General features: G+C 36.1%; 2 protein-coding genes and 1 long non-coding RNA gene across 4 annotated transcripts in view; 1 reads left to right on the forward strand and 2 right to left on the reverse strand.

Annotated features, from left to right (window-relative positions):
- Window positions 1–204: 204 nt before the first annotated feature.
- LOC137047702 (uncharacterized) lies at window positions 205–2,543 on the reverse strand. 2 transcript variants are annotated; one of them, XR_010899230.1, is made up of 5 exons: window positions 2,409–2,543; window positions 1,990–2,134; window positions 1,677–1,729; window positions 1,510–1,563; window positions 205–733 (listed from the first exon to the last, which is right to left on the reverse strand). It is a non-coding gene; the product is annotated as an uncharacterized lncRNA (long non-coding RNA). The 2 variants fall into 2 exon arrangements; XR_010899229.1 differs by lacking the exon at window positions 2,409–2,543 and having other exon boundaries at window positions 1,990–2,402.
- A 217-nt stretch (window positions 2,544–2,760) lies between these two features.
- bet1 (Bet1 golgi vesicular membrane trafficking protein) lies at window positions 2,761–6,164 on the forward strand. The gene is made up of 4 exons (XM_067425473.1): window positions 2,761–2,949; window positions 4,150–4,262; window positions 5,633–5,689; window positions 5,791–6,164. The coding sequence occupies exons 1-4, from the start codon at window positions 2,931–2,933 to the stop codon at window positions 5,944–5,946; spliced, it is 345 nt and encodes a 114-aa protein (XP_067281574.1). The 5' UTR covers window positions 2,761–2,930; the 3' UTR covers window positions 5,947–6,164.
- Window positions 6,165–6,900: 736 nt separating this feature from the next.
- Window positions 6,901–19,486, reverse strand: part of zgc:85777 — a 38,451-nt gene continuing 25,865 nt past the window's right edge. The window contains exons 3-9 of the mRNA XM_067425472.1: window positions 14,049–14,178; window positions 11,874–11,980; window positions 10,349–10,516; window positions 10,084–10,257; window positions 9,592–9,753; window positions 7,662–7,812; window positions 6,901–7,399 (exon numbers count right to left, since the gene is read on the reverse strand). Of these exons, the coding sequence (XP_067281573.1) occupies window positions 7,309–7,399; window positions 7,662–7,812; window positions 9,592–9,753; window positions 10,084–10,257; window positions 10,349–10,516; window positions 11,874–11,980; window positions 14,049–14,178 (983 nt within the window). The 3' untranslated portion in view covers window positions 6,901–7,308. The remainder of the gene's footprint in view (window positions 7,400–7,661; window positions 7,813–9,591; window positions 9,754–10,083; window positions 10,258–10,348; window positions 10,517–11,873; window positions 11,981–14,048; window positions 14,179–19,486) is intronic.

Below are 19,486 nucleotides of genomic sequence, written 5' to 3' on the forward strand. Positions count from 1 at the left end.
AAATAAATATGTTTTAAAATAAACAATACTGGATATTAATACAACATAAAATAATTTACGTTAAAAATGTATTTATAAAAAAAATATTGTAACGTTTTTAAAGTAAAAAGTTGCTATTATTTTTTATTTATTTATATTATGTCTTAAATATTATATTAGATAAACTGAACACAAATCTTAACACACAAAAAATGAAAACAAAGATTGAGCATTTGAACATTTATTTTTATGACACAATATATTTGTTTTTTACTCAAGCATCTCAGAATAAACCTTTTTTTCATAGTACATAATATATATTACACAATTCTACACTGTTGTGCATGATTCAGATTAATCAAACAAACCCCAAAACACACAGAAATTGTTTAATTTTATAAAATGTTCCTTAAAAATCCCCTTAAGTAGCAAAGGCATCATATACTAGCTTGGGTTTGCTTTAGAAAATACACAATCAGACCAAGGGGAATAAATTGAGCTAAGTTGAAAGTAATTGCACAGCAGGTACATGACAAATTAAATTTAAAATAGATGTAACCTCTATAAACATTGACAACTGTCTCTTTGGCCAGCTGTCGGTCAACCATTCAGCCTGTGAAAGTTGAAGGGCTTTTTCCTAGTCTTCCACTTTCAAATTTCAGAAATCAGGGCTCTTCCACTAAACTGTTGAAAACTTTTGGTTGTTCCACAGTCTTTACACTGCAGTGCAGAGGTCTTCTGTGATCCGTGGCTCCTTCATGAGACAAGGGTACAAAAAAATAGGATGAAATGTTGGAAGTGTTTTAACAATATCGTGTGTTGAAGTCAGGATGTAGCATGTATAAAAAAGTTGTGAAATTCAATTTCTCATGTCTAAATTTCTGACATAAATGATACCCTGTCACAATCAAATTAATTAACCATTTTCAGTTCAAAATGTATACAGAAATTAAAGGCAAGCACTTCATAGGGCTTCTCACACTGAGCTTATCGTCATTCTAAACACACCTTTAACCTCGGGTAAAGTAACATTTCACACTTTTATATTTACGTGCTTTGGACAGTCACTGAAACACTGTGCACTCAATATAAATAATAAAGTCGGCATTGAAGAGGAAAAACATCAAATGCAAACAGAAAACGCAATTGCAGCGAAGAAGAGACCATTTAAATTATTGTATAGTCTGAAATGTCCATTCAGGATAAACTTGTAATACAAGGACATGCAAAGCTTGAGCATTTATGAAAACATATTGTGTGCAGTGCAGTGTCTGTCAGTGACCCGATACTGCACATATGTTATCCCATGGTTTATTAAAGTACAGTGTGGAACGGCAGTGTATGAATACCCAGGATTAATTGTTCATCTCAGGTAAATTATGATCAGTGTGAAACATGAAGCAAGATAACCCAAGATTCTGTATACCCGGAGTTTACTATTTCAAGTGTGAAAAACCCTAATGTTTTTTATCCTAATGAAGGGAAGCTTGTATTTTTAAAAAAAAATTACCTTTTCCTTCTTTTTCTTACCATTAACATGACGATCCTACTGTCAATAGAGCCATCCAACTGTTGTGGAACAGTCTAAAACAATCGAACATTATAGAATAGAAGAACATTCCTGGAAAATGTGACATATAACAACACACTATCTGTATAAGTAGCTTATGTCTTTATTAGAGCCTTTTAAAACTAACCTTGTTTTTGATCAGCTTCCATTATCCTGGGTGACATTCTGATTGTCAATTTACTGCAACAAAATCAAACAGATATATATAATGCTTGGTTGTGTACTTAATTTAATTTTAATGGGACACATTCAAACACATGAAATAGTGTTTGCATTTTGTTAGCTTAAGCACTATATATATATATATATAGTACACTTGATAAAAATATATATAAATATATATACACTTGAAATTTTATAACCAACTAATTCAAAAGGGACAACAAATAAATACTATTTCTTGCTACTGTGTATAAACAAATAACTCAAAACCTTCATACCTCCATGGACAGCTGCTTTTTGAAGTGAATTTGAAGGTGTACTGTGCCATCTGGTCAGTTTAAAACACTGGGCAGTAGAAACTGTTGCAGAATGTCTTGCATTGATGTACATGAAGTAAAGCTGATCCTCTCCAAATCGTAATGCCTCAATAAATTAGTGGGAAAAACACATAAAACACTGGTCAGTATCAGATAAAAGCAAATAAAAAATACGGCGCCAACAACAAAATAAAATCACAAACAATTATGTTACTTAAACCAAGACCATATCAACAGACGCGATAGACATCGTAAAGCAGAGCACATTAGAAAAAAATAGAGCCACGTTCTGTATAAAGTGTTAATACAACAACGATGGATCAAATACACAACACAAATAAACTTGATAGATTAAACCACAACACAAAACAGCTGTTTACCGTGTTCTCTTCTTCCGCCGTGCCGATTGTTTAGTTTTCGTGAACTCCGCCCACTTCCGGCATGAGACTGTGGCATGGCGCTGTTGTCCTCAGAGCGTTGTGAGTGACGTATATGGGTTCTGCGGTTCTGCAGTTGGTTATTATTGTGTGATTGACAGGTTGCTCGGCCCAGTAAATGACATTAGAGAAGATGAGGAGTGATGTCTTTTGAGGAAAGATTATGAGGACACATGAATAAAGAAAAATCATAATTAACACTGCAATATTCCACAAAACATAAGTGGCCATTTTGATTTTAGGGTGAGTTTAAAAGCTGAGAAAACTCCCTGTAAAAACCTCACTACCCAGACACCCTTTCGCGCGTGTTGCTTTAATCCTTCGCGGCTTCCGTAGGGTGTCGTGGCGTTTGTTGAGTTGAGAAGGGGAAAGTACAGTTTCTCTAAATAGCTAGATAAGGTAATATTTGTTGTATTATTCTCAAACTGTGCTGATCGCATATCATATAGAGATTTCCGGGCTATAATGCGGCGTGCAGGTTTGGGTGAGTAACGTTATGTTTCTCTGTTGTTTTGTTTGAAGCTCATGCTAGGCTAAGCCAGTCACAGTTTGCGACATTAATTTACACAGACATTGTATAAGCAAATCAGGCTAAATATCACAGTTTCCAGGTTTGGACAAACATCTGGATAAATAACGGTACCAGACAAAACGTTGTCAGCCAATAATTAGCTAGTTTTCTCGATATTAGGCCAGTTGTTTCACAGGACAGGTTAACATTATGTTTACGTCATACAATGAATGAGTGTTTCTTAGTGTATGAAAAAATAAATGACACATCCAAGCTTAACTTTAGATTCTTTCGATATTATTAAAACATTGAAAGCAACCATCTAACTATCATATAAAAGTCAGTTCTTAAAGGAACATTTTAACTGAAAATTGGACAGCAACTAAATGCTTTTCAAGTGAAGTTAACTTACCTTTATTTGTATAACACTTTATACAATACATACTGTTTCAACGCAACTTTATGATGATGGCAGTAATTATTTTATCTTAATTTCGTATCAATTCATATTCATAGTCCCTTTCTTTAAGTTCAGAAAGTATATTTGAAGTTGTAGTCAAGCATGTCACACTGTAGGTTTTTCCCAGCCTGCCTCTGTAATGTGTGACCATGGACCAAAAACCCACTCATAAGGGTCAATTTCATCTGGAAGCTGAATAATTTGAATACTTCGTTTGTTAGGATAGGACAATATTTGGCCAAGATACAACTGTTTAAAAATCTGGAATCAGGGTGCAAATTGGACATTTTGAGAAAAAAGTTTATTTGAGAAAAAAGTCAATAGGGTCTGAAGTCCTAAGCCATGCATATTATTACTAATGTTACATTTTTTATATATTTATTGTAGGACATCTACAAAATACCTTCATGGAACATGATCTTTACTTAATATCCTAATGATTTTTAGCATAAAAGAAAAATCTATAATTTTAACCCATTCAATATATTGTTGACTATTGCCACAAATAAACCAGTGCGACTGACTTACGACTGGTTTGTGTTCCAGAATCACAAATGATTGTCCTGTCTACCTTAGACAAGTCAAATCGATTCAAACATGGCAATTTATATGTGGCAAAGTTTGAAATAGTTTTCTGTGATTAGATATTGTATTTTAAAATACTGAGAAAAACTAGTGTTCTGTAGACAATCTGACCTGATCGTTTTTTTTAGGTGAGGGAGGTCCTCAACAAGGCAATTACGTAGCGAGTGGATACAGCGTTTATGAGGAGGAGAACGAACATCTACAGGAGGGACTGAAAGCTAAAGTAAACGCACTTAAACATGTGAGTGGGCTTGAACATACTGTATTTTCTTTTATATTTATTTATAAAAATATACAGCTTATATTATTATTATTACAGATTTATTATAATTTAAATGGGGTAAACGTTAATGCACCATCAGCAAACCAGTTCTCTCTCTCGCACACACACACACACGATTATGACAAAAATCGTAATTGTCGATTATTCCCATGAAATTGTACATTGAATGATTTGATTAGCTTTTTGCCATTGTTTGAAGTGACTGCATGTGATAGATAGATAGATAGATAGATAGATAGATAGATAGATAGATAGATAGATAGATAGATAGATAGATAGATGGATAGATAGATGGATAGATAGATAGATAGATAGACAGCATGAAGCCATATACCAAATATTGGTTTGGTATAATGTAAAAACATTATAATGTTATACTAAAACTAAAACAATGGGGCGTTAAATATTTTTGATGCGTTAAACTGAAAAAAGTGCCATGCATAATAATTAGAAAAATTATATTTGATATAATTATCTTTTGTCATACATTACATTTATTTATATATACATACTGTACATCAGTGGCGGCTACTGGTCTGTCAGAGAGGGGAAGCTCATTTTTGGCAAAAGTAAATTCTGCCCTACGTTCCTTTTCAAGAAAATGGTCTTTTACCCTGTGAATGAATGAACGATCTAAAAAAATATTAAACTCTGTAAAACTGAAACAAGGAATGTGGTGTATAATTGTGTGAAATGTATGATGAAAATCAAGCAATTTCGCCAAGCAAATATCAGAGAAATAGGTTGTAGAAGTTTTTATTTCGACTGAACTTGAGAAATCCGCGATGGAACTGAGCGCGAATAGCTTCAGTGATTCCTTATAGTACAGAATCGCTGTCAGTCAAAAGGAGATGCAGACCCTCCAATCATCACGCAGAAGCTCGGAGTCCGGGCCAGCCCACTCCCCATTCACCCCCAGAGACGCTGAGCGTCCGTGGGCGGGACATAATCGCAGCGTTTATCCAATGACCGTCTAGTTTCGAAGCGCTGAAAAAAACCGTTTAAAGCAGCCCCATTGAAGTCAATGGATGCTGGGCTTCAATAGGGAAATGCACTGTGACGCTGCGGGAATGTATGAGAAGGAAATCGAGTCAACCGACCTGCTATATGTAACTGATTCTGAACGAACTCGTCTTTGAGATGAACGTTTTCTAACGCATTTTTAGTCAATACAATGTTAATATAATAGTACATATTTGACCATTAATTTTGTGACATTATAAGGGAAGCCGAGCTTCCCTTGCAGTCTTAAAGAAATCGCCACTGCTATACATACATACTCACTCATTGGGAAAATGTAAAATGTTGTCTGTTTACATCCATTTCAGCTATCGATTGACATTGGAAATGAAGTCAAGTACCAGAATAAAATGTTGGGAGAAATGGTAAGTGATGGGAAATGATTAATGACGAAATCTAGTTTGTTCATCGAAACACTGATCTGATTCTGAATAGCTTTAACATCTCGCATTGATTCCTCCTCAAGGACTCGGACTTCGACTCCACTGGAGGTCTGTTGGGATCCACCATCGGTAGATTGAAGCTCCTCTCCAGGGGAAGCCAGTCCAAGGTGTTCTGCTACATGCTGCTGTTCGCCCTGTTTGTGTTCGTTGTCCTGTATTGGGTGATCAAACTGAGGTGATCCGAAGAGATCCAGGACATTTCTTATGTGCCATGCTCATTTGGAGTACAGGATCAGAACCCTCACAGTCACGACAGAGTGTGTGACGGCACTTTCTTTACATTGGGCAAAACTGAACCATTGAGTGACAATGTGCAATATGAAAGAAAAAATTGTCACAACCCACCAAAATTAATGTCCCCTCAGTGCAGGGATAATGCTACTCATTTAATACTGGTCATGATAAATACTTAACATGCATCTGTCTTGTATTCAATAATAATGACCTTTGTTGAATGATATTATTCTCCCTGCTATAAATGTGTGCTAACCTCTATATGGATACTGATGAAATACTTTTAAGAGAGTGACATGCAACATCACGGCACTTTTAATTGTATAGTCAGAAATTCAGGTTAAAGGCAAAGCTGGATAGGTGTTAACAATTAAGCACAGACATAATCAGTCCCTTTCTTTCTTATTACCGTGCAAGTCTTCACAACATTGCTAAAAGAGTTGACAAAATTTGTGCTTATTAAATATAGTGTTTAAAGGGCTGATCTTGAGACTGTGAAAACCATAATAAGATATGTGAAGTTATGTGAAATTTAGTTCTGTATAATAACTAGTGCTGTCAAAAGATTAATTGCACCCAAAATAAGTTTGTTTACACACATGTACTATGTATAATTATGTATATGTAAATATACACACATGCATACCTATGTGGTTTATACTTTTAAGAAAAAAGTATAAAATATATTTATACACAATATTAATATATACAGTATCACATATATCTATGTGTGCGCATTCAAATATATATATAGAATTACTAATTATACAAAATACACATTACCACAAACACATTTTGGGTGTGATTAATGGGTTGACAGCTCTAACCATATCAGAAACCACCCCAGAATTCTGTGTCCTTCAGAAATGTCCTACATTATCTTGCTCAAACCCTTCTGCTCTTGATGGTTAACATAAAGCATGGTTTATTTTAGTACTTCAGAGACGCATCTGTAAATAAATGTTCTTTTTTTTGAGAATTATTACATAAACATTTCCTTTATGTTGTCAAAAGTCTTGAGTCCCGTTTTGATTTGTGCTCCTCAAGAATCTTGAAAACTATTTTTTTTTTACATATTAAAAACAGTCATATACAACCATAATCAGAATTTACATATGTTACATATACATTTGTCAGGTTTTCATCAGCCAAGTCTTCTTCATTAAGGCAACAATATCTAACTGCAAGTTACAAATCATCAAAGTTCATGTAACTGCTACTATAACACATTTAACTACTCCAGTTACATTTAGTGTTTTTAGATTCTCAAGTTAACTTTAAGTGCACTTTTTTTCATATCGGTGACGTCATTTCCTGGGTAGAGTGTCCATGTACTTGCATATGATGGACAGCATCACCTCATCAGCTCCTGCACCAATAGACAATAATCTGGAGTCCCTGGTAAGACAAAAATAAAACAGGTTTGATTGATTTGTGACCTGACATGAGGATTAGGCTTGCCGATATTTAACATGTTTAAAAATCAGTTGGATGTTCGAATCACTGCATTGAAAGCTCTTTCCACACCCTCAAAAACATATGCATTCATAGGTATCAATATGTTTTGCTTCATTGGACCCCTTATTTAAGAGTAAATACATGCACTTGTTGCTTTTAAATGTCACTAGATGTCACTGCAGTTCAGATGAGAGAAACTGACCTGTAGAATCTGCTGACTAGGATGCCACTGGTAAAGCCCATGCCGCCCCAGTACTGGAGGCAGCTGTCACCGACCTCTCGGGCCAGTCGTCCTGCCTTCAGCTTGGCCATCGACGCCAACTTTGTCACATCGTTTCCCTTAATGTACAGAGCTAATGACAGTGCACAGAAAACATCATAAAAATGAACGACATTCATTTCAGGTGGATATGCTGAGGTTTAGCTGCATTTAGTTTAATCCTTTCCCCACCATTGACAACATTTTTTGTGTTTTCACTGTTATACGGTAGGGGCGCTATTACACCTTCTGAAAGAGTACTGAATCTCCTGATCAAAACTCTGGCAAAAAGAAGCAGAAACAAGCGATATCATACGTAATCACGTGTGTATGTAAAACAACACAATAACCAACATTAAACAGCATATAAATCAAAACAGCCTAACGTTACCGAATGAAATATCGACTATGCCCCAAAGCTTCACAGTCCAACAGCTCATCCTGTTGATGGACTCGATCTACTCCATGTGTTTGATCATCATTCTGAACCCAAACTGGGTGTAGTCTTTGACAACAACAAAAAAAACTTACCCAAATGTTAATAGAAACAAAAATGCATTAAGCTAGAATAATACTTTGTTTGAAAGCAGAGGCTCTTATCTTTCAGATAATTCATATAACAAAATACTTTGGAAGCCATGAAATGAAATACTCAAAAATGCTGGTGGGCAAAGATACATTTCACATGAGGAATCACGCCCTTGCCCTTAAGTACAAGCATCCTTGGCCAAGTTCGACTCAGGAGAACGAACTCCCGAGGACAGGAGGACGCAAGTCCGGTAATTCTGCAAGCGTAACAGCAGCGTTCTTAATAACGTCACTACTCCAGTTCTTGCTATGTATATTTTAGGCTACATTGAAAACAAATATGTAACAAAACAACACTCTGCCTGATCCACATATTAATGTGTAATATTTTTCAAATAAAAACAAAAAGAGGCAAAGTGGTAGCCAGACAAGCCAGACCCACATCAAGATGTTTGGTCTGGAAACTCACCATTGACAGCTCAATCCGAGGGGCGGATAAACGGTTGTCTTTCAAACTCCCTCTGCACGCGATAGGATAGCGCTACAACCAGCCAGAGCAACGAAGGTGAAAAAGAGCTTGTTGACAGATTAAACATTCACCGTATCCGGTCAGCTAAACCCGAACACATCTTCCCTTTTTAAGAATGACTTCAGTGCCGTTCTTTGTTCTTTTCTCAGAGAAAAGCTTAACTCCAAGTCTTCCAGAGTCGCGGTAAAAGCTGATTCGAAAGACCACCGTACGCCAGTTTCTGTGTTTACTAGAAGCACACAAACGCAACTCGGCCGTCATCATTATGGCCCCGCCCACCGACTCTATACATGATGTGATTGGCCCGGCAAGAGTTAGGCGAATACAGCTCAGAAGGGTATTGAGAGTTGCTAGACGACACTCGCGGGCAGATTAAATTTGCTGCCGCTAGGGTGCGTCTAGATTTCTAGGCTAGCAAAGTGGAGCACATGGAGTACACTGATTATCTTCACTGAAATCAAATTAAATATTTGATTTTATTGATCAGTTTCTTATTGCTAAATGTCAGTTTTAATAATCAATAATAAGCATTATTAAAGCACAAGTCCCCATGTAGTCAATAATTGTATGTGAACGAACTGGGCTTAGTGGGCTAAGCTAAATGCTATCAGATCGTCACCGCGCGTCAGAGAGATTAAGTGCACGCACTGAGACGAGAGAGGGATGTATCAACTCGTTTTAGTTAAGGGAATAACAGTTTAATATGAAAAAGCATTGAAGTATCCCTTTAATATCTAGTGACATATCAGGGCCATTTCATGATGAATTGAAATACAGTTCTTACATACAGTTCCTTTAAGAAACAGCCGGACTCACCTGTGGCGCGATGCAAAAGGGAGCGCAACAGCTCAATTTCGGTCTGCAGCTCAGCCAGCCTGAAGTGAACGACCTGGTGGCTCAGAATCGGCTGATTGAAGATCTTCCTCTGTCTGGTGTAATTAATGGTTTGCTGGACAACTTTCTCCATCATCGTCAGGACTTGAAAAACAAGAAATCAGGTCATGTCTCTGGTCTAACATACCAGAGGGAAAAATGTCAATGTGATGTTAAACAAAATATATGAAGGAGGCAATAGTTGGCAGAAATTTTAGCTGATGATGTCAAAAGATCCTCCAGAAGACTTAAAAAACAAAGTCTGACTCATCTGTAATCACATTTGGGCCTGAGAGGAGAGTGCTCTGGATTTATTGTACACACAAAAGCACTACTGACATGAACACACAGACGTCATGCCCGCGCCAATCCCAACAGTAATGAAAAATGTTTGACGTGCAGTGGGACGTGTGGGAGTCGGGAAGGATTACTTACTATTGGCCACCCCCCAGAGTCGCTCCTCTTGAAATTGTAGCATCTGGTAAGTGAAGCCCATTCCCTCCTGCCCTATGACATTTTTGCAGGGCACACGCACGTCATCGAAAAACACCTCTGCTGTATCCGATGACCACATGCCCATTTTACTGATCTTACGTGCGATTTGAACGCCTACGGACGTATGTTAAAACATTAGCATGTTTTCTTCAGTAGTCAAATTACTCTATTCCCAAACGCTTTGTGCTTTTGCCCACGGTCTTACCAGGCAGATTCATGGGTAAGCAGATTAGAGATTTGTTCTTGTGCGGAGGGTCATCACTGGTGTTGGCCAGGAGGCACATCCAGTCTGCCTGTGTGCCATTAGTAGTCCACATCTTTCCTCCATTAATGACAAACTCATCTCCTTTGCGCACAGCTTTAGTCTTGATGCCTGGAGGAGACAGTATTTATTCCCAAACTAAACTCTTTAGATCCGTGGTTCAAAAACTTCCAAGGGGGCCAAAGGGTGACTTAAAATGATTTAAATTAATAATAATAATAATATTTAACAATTAAAATTAATATTTAACCTTATTATTATTATTATTATTATTATTATATTAAACACTAACTTAATTAAACATAAAATGCTAAAATATTTTATTTACTTAATAACTATTTTTTATTGAAGAACAGTTCTTAAAAGTTATTGAACAGTGTAATTATAATATTGTTTATATACTGTTATACAATTTTTTTTTTTTATAGCATTTTTGAATTAGCTTTATTATATTTTTGGTTTTCATTTTAGTATTGTTTTTTTGTTAGGTACAATGGCAACATTTATCTTAAGTTTTGCATCTAAAAAAATATATAATTGTATAAAACTTTTTATTTAATTGACCAAAACAAGTTGTTGAACAGTGTTATTTTAGTATTATTTATATACTATTTTAAAGCATTTTGAATTAGCTTTTATTTTTATGTTTTCAGTTTTTATTTTAAGTTCAAGTAATCATTTGTATATATATATATATATATATATATATATATATATATATATATATATATATATATATATATATATATATATATATATATATATGTGTATATATATATATATATATATATATATGTGTGTATATATATATATATATATGTGTGTATATATATATATATATATATATATATATATATACATATACATATATACACACATACACAGTTTTATTTCATTTTCATTTAAATGACCAATTTCTTTATAGCTTTAGTTTTAATTAACAATTACACTGAAATCACAAAGTGAATTAATTTAACTATACCACCTCTCCTACTTTCTGCTAATAAAAAAGCAGAAATATCATATAGGAAATATTTGGCTAATATATAGGGCTTTTGAATTGTATGTTGAACACTGATGACCTTTGAGTAAAAAAGGCTAAGAACTACTGCTTTAGATCATATTCAGCTTAAAATTTTTAATAAAGTAATACAGTACTCTCATTTCACAATAAAATAAGTTAACATTTCTTTGCTTAACTTAATAATCTGTGACTAGTGCCGGCTTTACATCAAATACAAAATTGAATACATTTATGAAAAACAGCTCTGCAAACCCGTGTGTGGTATTCCCATGTAGGCCAGTCTTTTAATCTCCCTGGCCTGAAATGCTTTGATATCTTCATTCGAGAAAGTAATTAATTTTAGATGTGCCTGGTGAATGTTTACATCTTGTTTAAAACATCCCCATGGCAACATAAAGAACATGTCTTTCTTGTTTGGTACATTATCTCAAGCAAAATACTTACTTGCTACATCAGAGCCGGCCCCAGTTTCGCTCACCCCAAGGCAGGCCACTATGTCTCCCATTATAGAGGGCTGCAAGAACTCTCTCTTGAGCTCTGCAGAGCCAAACCTACAACAGCAAGAAGTCACAGTCACATCCTCACAGGTATCAGTGTCAAAGCAGCTGTGATTTAAAGCTTGTGAGACGCATGGGTTACACAAGAGATTTACATTTTACTAGCAGCAAAAGCAATTTCAGAAACCGTTCCCTATAGCAGAACCACAAAGGAAACTAATCAAAATCCCTGATTTTCTGAATCCAAATAGCCAAAGCGGATATGCACTGAAAAATGATTGTTTCCAGAAAGTGAGCACAGTGCAGTAATATCCCCTCAGCGACATTGAAAGGAACCATCCTGATTACTACAGTATTTATTTATAATAAATGATAGAGTGTCAACATGTAAGATGATTTGCTTAATCAGTAATTGATTGCCACTTTTCCCAGTAAAAATATAAAAACTTAAAAACAAGATCAATTTACTTGAGAAGCAAAACTGCATAATATATATTATTATCATTGAAAATATATCTTCAATTAAGTTTAAACCATAAAAACGTTGGCATGAAATAGAAGTTGTAATAGTCTTTTTTCCCCTAGTGTCTTCCCTTTATCTGAGTGAAGAGTCTTCTCGAAAAAGAAAACAATCCTTTTATCCACTGAGAATTGATTGGATGGTCGTGGTATGCTATTGGTGACAGGTTAAAAGTAGGTAGGTAAGTAGTAAAACAATACAACAGAAACATTTTGAGTCCCCCTCTCTTGTCTCACAGTGGTTTGGTCCACCACGCACCTCACCTACACACACACACACACCTTTCCATAGGCGTAATGGATTTCATACTGTACAAACTGTACATCCTATCCCCCTACACTGCCCCTGCCCCTAAACCTACCCATCACAGGAAACATTCTGCATTTTTATTTTCTCCAAAAAACTCCTTCTGTGTGATTTATATGATGTTTTCCTCGTGGGGACCTAAAATTGTCCCCACAAGGACAAGGATATTGGATATTGCCATCTTTGTGGGGACATTTTGTCCCCATAACGTAGGGATTACCAGGCCACACACACGCACACGCACACGCACACGCGCACGCACGCACGCACGCACGCACGCACGCACGCACGCACGCACGCACGCACGCACGCACGCACGCACGCACGCACGCACACACACACACACACACACAAGAGTAGTTGTGGAACTATACAGTAGGCTGTTATGGCTATTTTATTGACTTTGACTATTTTAATAATCATCGAATGGAGCGATTATTTTCTCTTTAATACAGACAATGCTGAGTTATTAATAAATTAGCAATGATAAAAATTATGATAACTGATGTGTTTCTCCATGAGATATTTTGACTATTAATGTTTGGTATCTTGATACCACAATACAATAAGCCTTTGCGTGAACTGATATTACATTAATATTGTAGGTCTTCAGCTGTGTTCGGTTTTGCTCAATAATATGCGAAAGAATCAAGATAATTTAATAATTATATTACGGTGTGTACTGTATATTACTATGATAACTCATATTTAAACTTTTTCTTTGTGTTGTTGGCCAGATAAAATGACAGATAATAAGATAATTTTTCAGTGCACCAAAATGCAACAAATATCCTTACATATACAATTTTGGCTGTACTATTTGTGTCCCCTTTAAACATTTCCCATGATAAATGTTGTGTTTATTGTCCCCCTAACTGTTAGATGAAATTTACGCCCATGTTTATAAATATGCTGTATATATCGTGCAGCCCTACCTTTGAGTAAGGATACCAAGAGTTTTTTGGTATTTAAATATATAAAAAAGGATTTATTTTTGTTTGTTTAGATTAATGTTGAAATCACATTGCCAGATTTGTGACTGATTACTCTTTATGTAAAGCTAAAACAAACAACACTTTCAGAAGTTGGATCGATGCTTTCTTTTCCTAGAAAGAATGTGAAACATATTTATATTGTTTTCAGTTTTTGAATATTTAAACATATACTTGATATCGATTTTACACACTTAAAGCAATATCGTACCGCAAATCCAATTCTTTAACGACGTATCTAAAATCGCATTACTCTTCAATATTGCACAGCCCTACTCAAAGCATAAGACATTTTAGAAATCACCTGGCCAGTGCAGGTGTAGCCATGTCACTCTGAACGCCGATGGCCATGGGAATCCCTCCGCAGTTGATGTTCCCCAGTTCTTCAGCCACAGCCAAACTGTAGCTGAAGTCCAATCCCAGACCTCCATACTCTGGAACCAATGAAAACAACCAGTCAATGTCAAGTGAGCAGATGATTCATCTCTTCAGTTTTTGCTGTAATTAAATGCTTTAGACAAATATCGCACAATTGTTCAAACTGAACATTGTGATATAAAAGCAGGTGTAATTTAGATCATTTTTATTTAGCTGAACTTGCTTACTTCAGTACTGAAGACAATTATGCTTCATGCGAAAGTCATCTACATATTTGTGCCATGCAGTAATCTAAAACTTGACATGCCCTTTTCACACCCCTGCGGTCCATTTAATCATAGCTTATTGCGCAAACGTCGTATAAGCTATTATGTGTGACCGTAAAAACAGTAACACCGTTTCCCACGATACCTTTCTTGTCATGCATTTATTCACGTCATTTCATGTTCCATTTCATTTCGCATTTTCCTTCAGGATATAAATATTACCACATTAAGGAAATGATTTTATTCTGTGCAAGCAATAAGGGCAACAATAATGTTGAAAAGCAGGTCTGTTGGTGACAGGTGAACTCTACACTCCTTTCCCCTAGTACTACAGGACGCTGTATTCTGTCATCAGGTCCTGCGATGGTTGTGGACAATATTTGGTGTGGCAAAATAAGGAAAAGCAAAGCTAGAGAGCAGAGGAAACAGATACAGCTGCGCAGGAACAGCTGCGCAGGAACAGCTGTAGTCCAACAATTCAGTATCTAAACAGACGATCAGTTAGTGTTCAGTACCAAGTGAGACGCATCTAAAAGGTAGGTTTGTTTATCCTGAACACAAACAAGCTTAACTGACTAACCATAAAGGGGACGTATTATGCCCTTTGCAAGTCTTCTTGATTTTGGGGTCTACTAGAACTGGTTTGAATCTTCAAAAAAAAAACAAAAAAAAAAACATAGCTTCGAGTTTCAATGCACTAGCTAGCTAGTCTCAGCCTCAGACGTAATGCAGATGGACCGCTAGCTGAATGTCTGAAGCATATGGCACAAACGATTCAGGATTTTTGAGGTCGTCATCTGATTGGTTGAATTCTACAGGATGTCCCGACGACATATTTCACTTGCTTTACTTTCTTTGTCCACCTAGAAATAAAGATGTCGTGATGCCAAATCCCCTCATGGAAAAAGAGCGCTGTCATATTTACAGCTGTGATAAGCGCTTATCAGGACCAACACACTGGACTTTTAAAAGTATGTGAAGTTCGTAAAGTTATAGTATAACTTTTACATATAACTTTTAACTTAAAATGCATCCATGAGTTTTACACACTGGTCTGTTATTGTAGGGACATCAACATTACATTTTCATAGACCCTTAACATGACGTGGAACGAAGCTAAATGTGATTTGTTGATTTATATGTCAGTCAGATGGGCTCTGGGTGGTCCTTGGCCAATGAAATCTGCTATGGCATCCAACCTTCAGCCATCAATCTCAAGGTCTGGCTACACAAGACGACTAACTAGCCCACTCAACCAGACCACGGCCCTTTGTTTTACGCATGCTTTGGTCGAGAATGATTTAAATTAGGAATATTGTGACATATACATTCCTGGAAGAAAAATAAAAGCATTTCAGGGCATTTAGAAACAGTGACACTATAAAGAATAACTTCCTTTGGAGCGACTTTGTGCTATATAACTTTTCAGAGCTTTTTTATTCTCAAACTACAACATAACACAATAAAGAAAGTTGAAAATGTACAAAAAGCTTATATATTGTATAATAGTCTTATATGGGTTTGTAATACAACCCCTGGCAAGACTGATGGAAAGACCACATTTAGAGGATATTCAACCAGCAAACAAAAAAATCACAGATATGACACAAAATGTTTGTTTTCAATAGCTTAACATTCGGGCTTCATGAAACATACTTCAAAAAAAGTCACTGACACTTTATATATAAATGTCATGTCTTTTTCCAGATTAAGTAGAGGAACAACGTATGTAATCACTCAATGTTGAGGAAAAAAATATGGAATCAAATAAAAAAAAAATAAATAAAAAAAAAATCACAATTAGTACTTTGTTGCTCCTCTTTTGGCTTTTATGACAGCCTTTGAAGCATGGACTTCACTAATAAAAAACAATATTCGCCATTAATCTGGTTCTAACTTTCTCGAATAGCAGTTGACAGGTCAGCTTTGCAGGATGAAGCCCCATCATGGACCATTTCTTTTAATTTCCACCATAAATTTTAATTGGATTGAGATTTGGACTGTTTGCTGGCCATGCCCTTGCGTTGATATGCCTTTCTTGAAAAAAAGCTTTAACACTGTCACAGCTTTGCTCTGTAACAAGATGCATTGTCATCCTGAAAAATGACTTCACTATCACCAAAGCAATTCCTTGCTGAAGGAGTTTTATAATCCTTTCCACTGTTTCAGCTGACAACTCTCTTGTTGGGGCCATGTTTCCTCTCAATTAGCCTAGTCTAACAGCTTGTTGGACTTGGCTAATTGAAAGGACACCCTCTAGAATTTGATGGTGTGTAAGCACTCCCTTTTTAACTGCTGACCTAATTAGCATTTTTAGACTTGTCCTGGTATTTGTTTTAGAAATGGAAACTAAAAGATGATTCCATATTTTTCTCCTCAACATTGAGTGATTACATACTTTTTTCCTCTACTGGATCTGAAAAAAGACATCTCATTTATATATAAAGTTAGCTATAAAACAAAAAAGCTGAGTGAAGTAAAAAAGCTCTAAGTGTGATGTTTCCATAATTTTTGCCAGGATATGAAATACTAGGATAAACAGTTGGGACAAAAGGGAAAAAGGATGTCATAAGGCAACAAGCAGGTCTGAGCTTTACGAAGGTCAGATATTGGAAGGTGGTCAACACTTCTGTTTACTGCGTACATGTAAAAGCGGTGAAGAGTGATTCTCCTGTTTGGTGGTGTAACCTTGCACAGTACATTTAATCACTGCATAGATGTGAAATGAAAGTATTTCAAGATACACAAGAGGCCATGCACCCCCACATATTTTAGGACCTGAGTTTATGTGAGAAGACTAAATGGTTCGGATAAGAATGGAGTGTAAGTGCCTTATCTGAGGCTGCCAGGGTCGGAAAAACAGACAATCTGGATTCACGCCAGTGTTTTGTAAGATGGATTGGTTTCAGCCAGGTTGTGAAAGCTGTGATTTCATGAGGAAGACGTTGTTATGGGAACCAGCAAAACTCAAGGAGGACTCAAAATGAATAAAAATGCTAACCTTAGATCATAAAGCAGTGTGTGCATGTATCAGTGTGTAAAGCTCATGATGTGATTATACACATGGGAGACTAGCGCTAGTTTTTCACAAAGGCTAGTTCTCAAAAAAGAAGAAGAAGAAAAGGCTATGAGTCAAAAGTTCATAACACAAAGGTGCTTTATAACACTTAAAAATATTGTATGTCCTATAAAATAGCAATACCATAATATTTTGGTGTAGCAAGTGAATAAAATAAAAGCACACTGAAATATTTTCAGGCACAATTCAACTATACAATGAAGGTATATTTAAAACGAATATTTAAAATGAAATTTACAGAATTTTTTTAAATATCAAGTTTGGGTAAGTTGTCACAAATTATATATTTTATTATTAGGTTTAGGTTTATTAGGTTATAGTTATCTAACTTTAAGACCTGTTTTATTATGTTCTGATACAGTTGCTGGTCATATAACTAGAATATCATCAAAAAGTTGATTTATTTCACTAATTCGATTCAAAAAGTGAAACTTGTATATTATATTCATTCATTACACACAGACTGATATATTTAAAATGTTTATTTATTTTAATTTTGATGATTATAACTGACAATTAAGAAAAATCCCAAATATCTCAATATATATTCAGTATCTCAGAACATTAGAATATTGTGAAAATATTCCATACTGAAGACACCTGGTGCCACACTCTAATCAGCTAATTAACTCAAAACACCTGCAAAGGCCTTTAAATGGTCTCTGTCTAGTTCTGTAGGCTACACAATCATGGGGAAGACTGCTGGCTTGACGGTTGTTCAAAAAACAATCCTTGACACCTTGCACAAGGAGGGCAAGACACAAAAGTTCATTGCAAAAGAGGCTGGCTGTTCACAGAGCTCTGTGTCCAAGCACATTAATAGAGAGGCCAAAGGAAGGATACATGTGGCAGAAAAAAAGTGTAGAAACAATAGGGATAACCACACCCTGGAGAGGACTGTGAAACAAAACCCATTCAAAAATGTGGGGGACATTCACAAAGAGTGGACTGCAGCTGGAGTCAGTGCTTCAAGAACCACTACTCACAGACGTATGCAAGACATGGGTTTCAGCTGTCGCATTCCTTGTGCCAAGCCACTCTTGAACAACTGACAGTGTCAAAAGCGTCTCGTCTGGGCTAAAGACAAAAAGGACTGTTGAGTGGTCCAAAGTTATGTTCTATGATGAAAGTATATTTAGCATTTCCTTTGGAAATCAGGGTGCCAGAGTCTGGAGGAAAAGAGAGGCACACAATCCACCTTGCTTGCGGTCCAGTGTAAAGTTTCCACAGTCAGTGACTGTTTGGGGTGCCATGTCATCTGCTGGTGTTGGTCCACTGTGTTTTCTGAGGTCCAAGGTCAACGCAGCCATATACCAGGACGTTTTAGAGCACTTCATGCTTCCTGCTGTTGACCAACTTTATGGATATGCAGATTTCATTTTCCAACAGGACTTGGGACCTGCACACAGTGCCAAAGCAACCAGTACCTGGTTTAAGGACCATGGTATCCCTGTTCTTAATTGGCCAGCAAACTCGCCTGATCTAAACCCCATAGAAAAATATGGGGAATTGTGAAGAGGTAGATGCGATATGCCAGACCCAACAATGCAAAAGAGCTGAAGGCCACTATCAGAGATATCTGGGCTCTCATAACACATGAGCAATGCCACAGATTGGTCGACTCCAATGCATTGCTGCAGAAATTCAGGGAAAAGAAGCCCCGATATTTAGTGCTGTACATGCTCATACTATTCATGTTCATACTTTTCAGTTGGCCAAGATTTCTAAAAATCCTTTCTTTGTATTGGTCTTAAGTAATATTCTAATTTTCTGAGATATTAAATTTAGGATTTTCCTTAGTTGTCAGTTATAATCATCAAATTTAACAGAAATAAACATTTGAAATATATCAGTCTGTGTGTAATGAACGAATATAATATACAATATTCACTTATAGAATTAGTGAAATAAGTTAACTTTTAATGATATTCTAATTATATGACCAGCACTTGTACATAAATCCATATGATTCAATAGGGTGTCCTATCTTTTTCAAATGACACTGTATATATTCTAACT

Source organism: Pseudorasbora parva, chromosome 19 (assembly GCF_024679245.1).
Source record: "Pseudorasbora parva isolate DD20220531a chromosome 19, ASM2467924v1, whole genome shotgun sequence".
Taxonomy (NCBI): Eukaryota; Metazoa; Chordata; class Actinopteri; order Cypriniformes; family Gobionidae; genus Pseudorasbora; species Pseudorasbora parva.